This window comes from Hirsutella rhossiliensis, assembly GCF_020360975.1.
Source record: "Hirsutella rhossiliensis strain HR02 chromosome Unknown scaffold00017, whole genome shotgun sequence".
NCBI lineage: Eukaryota > Fungi > Ascomycota > Sordariomycetes > Hypocreales > Ophiocordycipitaceae > Hirsutella > Hirsutella rhossiliensis.
The window spans coordinates 289,584-293,270 of NW_025408683.1; the positions used below are offsets into that span (position 1 = coordinate 289,584).

At 44.9% G+C, this 3,687-nt stretch overlaps 1 protein-coding gene across 1 annotated transcript; it reads right to left on the reverse strand.

The window, feature by feature from the left end:
• Positions 1 to 635: 635 nt before the first annotated feature.
• Positions 636 to 1,937, reverse strand: HRG_10746 (uncharacterized protein; the record flags this gene model as incomplete). Its single annotated transcript, XM_044869216.1, has 1 exon — positions 636 to 1,937. The coding sequence occupies one exon, from the start codon at positions 1,935 to 1,937 to the stop codon at positions 636 to 638; it is 1,302 nt and encodes a 433-aa protein (XP_044715565.1).
• Positions 1,938 to 3,687: the final 1,750 nt, after the last annotated feature.

Below are 3,687 nucleotides of genomic sequence, written 5' to 3' on the forward strand. Positions count from 1 at the left end.
AATTAATAATTACCTTACTTACCTTAATTACCTTAACTACTTAGTAATCTAAATAATTACCTTATAGGTTATATAATATAACTAGCTTATTATATATCCGTTTTATACCTTTCCGCTAATAGTATAGTCCTATATAACTAATACTTAGTTGGTTTATAATATATTACTTATATACCTTAAGACTTCCTTAATCTCTCTTACTAAGGAATATTTCTAAGAAGTATAGAATTAAGCTATACTTTATAATAATTTTACTATTTCTATTTAAATAGCTAAGTATCTAATTAAATTAGCTCCTTAAACTTAGTTCTTTTTAAATATACCTATAGTATATTTATTTAATTTTAATATAGCTAAATATCGATTTATTTAAATATATTTAAAAAAAATTACTTATCTATAACCCTAAGCTAAGTAGCTTAAGATTAAGGACTATTATTTTTATATAAAGCTCTTAACCTATCTTATATCTTTTATAGTTAATAATTATTTTTCTATAAGATACTATAATAGTATATTATAGGTTACTATATCTTCTCTAGTTCTAGCGCTATCGATATCTTGCCTTGTCTCCTCTAATATTAATTCCGTTAGGTCTTTTTACTAAATATCTTCCGGAGCCGGCTCGTTAATCCCTAGGATGTCCCGCTCGCACCGTTGACTAAAATTCCGTCATTGCTATCAAGGCCCGAAAGCTCATGATCGTTGCCTTCGCCGTGATTTGTACTCGAGCCAGGGCTCTTGGGACGGGGTCGGGTCGCCCCCGAAGGGTCTGGACCCCCATCAGTACCGCCAGGGGTTTCAAACTCGCTTTCCGGATCGAGTGTCCCGCCTGGAAGCTGATCGCCGTGGCTCTTCGACTGGGAGACTTTCTTCGGCCTTCTCCCAGCAGAGTCTGGACCACCATCAGCACCACCGGGTGTTTCAAACTCGCTTTCCGGATCGAGTGCCTCGCCTGAAAGCTGATCGTCGTTGCTGTTCGACGAAGAGACTGTCTTCGGCCTTCTTCTAGCAGAGTCTTGACCCCCATCTGCACCACCGGGCGTTTCTAACTCGCTTTCCGGGTCGAGTGTCCCGCCTGGAACCTGATCGCCGTTGCCGATCCCTTGTAAAGCGTTTGGACCGTTACTGTCGTCGATGGTTCCGGAAGGATTCTGCTGACCGAGCTGAGTATGTTTAGGTTGATCATCATTGCCGGACGAGGAAAGCTCGTCAGGGCTTTTCGGAGTATAGGTTCCCTGAATGCCCGGATCGGGAATTTGACTCTCTCCATCCAGTGGAGTGAGATTATGCGTGGGTCCTTCCACCTGAGGACGTGTATATCGAAGAAGCTTACCATTAATACGTGCCTCCGTCAGGGGGCGAGGCGGGCTATCATGAACCTCACCCTCCCAATATATGGCATCGGTGTCGAGGTTTCCTTCCTCAAGGTGGTGGAGTCCGAAACGAAAAGCCTTTTGAGCAAATGCTTCGACATCGAAATTATCAACCTTGCCATTGCCTTGTAGCCGCCTGATTGCCTCTTTCTCCCAGTCGACGCAGCTTTCCGCATCACAAGGTGCGTTTATGTCCTGAAGCATTCCATGAATCTGTGTAAGAGAAGCGTCTGAACTTCCAATCTGGATCTTGCCAATCATTTTTTTGGTAGCGGTAGGATCGACGTCCCACATATACTGATAGACGAAGCCTGGTATGTCTTCGTGCCCTGTTTTTTGGGTGGGATTGGACACCCCATTCTCTTTATAACCTTGCCTGACCTTTTTACTATTCGTCACATCGAATGAGGCACCGAAGCCGCCAGAGTTTTCTGAGTCCACAAAAATCGCCCAGTGAAACAACCTTAGATCGTTGTTTGCCTTTGCATTCGCAATGCCAATGTCGGGCCGCATAAACAGAGTGACGCTAACTTGCTTTCTGTCTATCGAGTCTAGGTCCATCGGCTGCGGATCTGCGTGTGGTGGCTGATCCGTGGAGCGAGGTAACACGTGTCGTTTAGGCCAATGACCACTTCGAGTGGTAGAATATAAGCTTCAACTTTCCTCTTGACCGGTATAGGGCGATAGACCAACCTCTCTAAATTTACTTGAAGACTCCATCCATCATCTGCGGATGAAGAGAATGGCTGACCAGCGGAAGCCGGCAGCTGGGATGTGGGAGCTGCATAGGAGCCCAATGGCCATGCCAATAGCAAAAGTAATGAAGGAACGATCATATTGGCCTACTGCTACTTACTTGGCAGAAGTGTGCTTGATTGAATCAGAATGTTGAAAGGGGCTACTGCTGGGTTTATAAGTGTAGCGATACAACCGATCTCATGTATTTGTGTACCCAGTGAGGAATACAGCTCCGGTCTGCGCTTAGCCGTGGAGCCCTTAATACGTACGAGCATAGGCCACAAGGATTATTAATATTAGATCGGCGAGCGATCGCATAGCCAATCAAACTTGAGAAGCTTGAGGCCAGGATATCGGTTTCAAGACTGTATTAGCGTCTATAGCAGCATAATTGACGCACGATAGTCTTTACTGGTTGATGAGTAGCTCAAAGAGCCTATGAAGTGATAATCGTCCCGAAATGGCAAAGCCGATTCGGAAGAACCGAGAGAGTTTCCACCATTCAACAAGGTCTGTTATAACCATGCTACGAGACATTCAAAGCGGAATTCTCCGATTAAAAATGCGCAATATTATCACGAAACAAGGGCAGCGCATGGAGAGAAGAGACGAGCAAAATATGTCTGAAAATGGTGATTTCATTCATCTGAGAGACTGCAAGCGACGACCTTGCCATCGTATTAGTGTATAGTAATAAAAGCAATACGAGCAAGGTGCCTCCGTGGGGCTAAGCTACGCGTGGTCAAGTGTCATGCAGTATAACGAGTATACTGTATGGCTCGAATACGATAACATACGCGCATTAATGTTCAATAAACTCCCCTGTCTTAAGCCAGGCCTCCAACATTAATGTATATTATCTTCGAGAGATAGCGTAACAGTTAACTACTGCGCTACTCAGTTTGAGTACGGATCACAAGGACGAACTCCATCAGACTAAGTAGAACAATCGCGCAAGCTGCGGCATAATATGTGATTCCAACCAAGCTACAGTCGGGTGACAAAAGTTCCGGTCAATCCGGCCCACCCACCACAACGCCGCATCAGAGCCCTCTTTTCAACAGCACATTACTTTGCCAAATGAACGTCAATTATGAAGCCGAAGATATAAATATATAGAGAATTGAGTGGAGATTATTGTTGTTTCGGCTAGTATTTGGTATACCAGCCACGTGCAGCCACAACAGCTTGAAGGCGCCGAGGCATTGATTCTATTAGGTGATTGAGGGTATCCTCTTCAAGGTCTTCCCACGCTCCAACCGCTGCAAAACAGAGCTTCTGCTTGGAGCTATAGTTCTTGGAAGGTCTGAGAGCTCAGGTGAGTCTCCATAATGCTCTCTTTAAGCAGCTTCCATACGTTTTCTATGGGGTTTAGGTCAGGTGAATATGGCGGCCAGTCGACCAAATCTACCCTGTTTTCTTCGACCCAGCAGCCAAGCCACGCCTGCACAATGGCCGCCGTATGTGTTGAGGCGTTATCTTGGGCGAATGTATAGCCTGGCTCTGCAATTGTAGGTAGGCTTTCTTGTAAGGTCTCGAGCACACGGCGTGCAGTAACGCCACCACGGGCTGA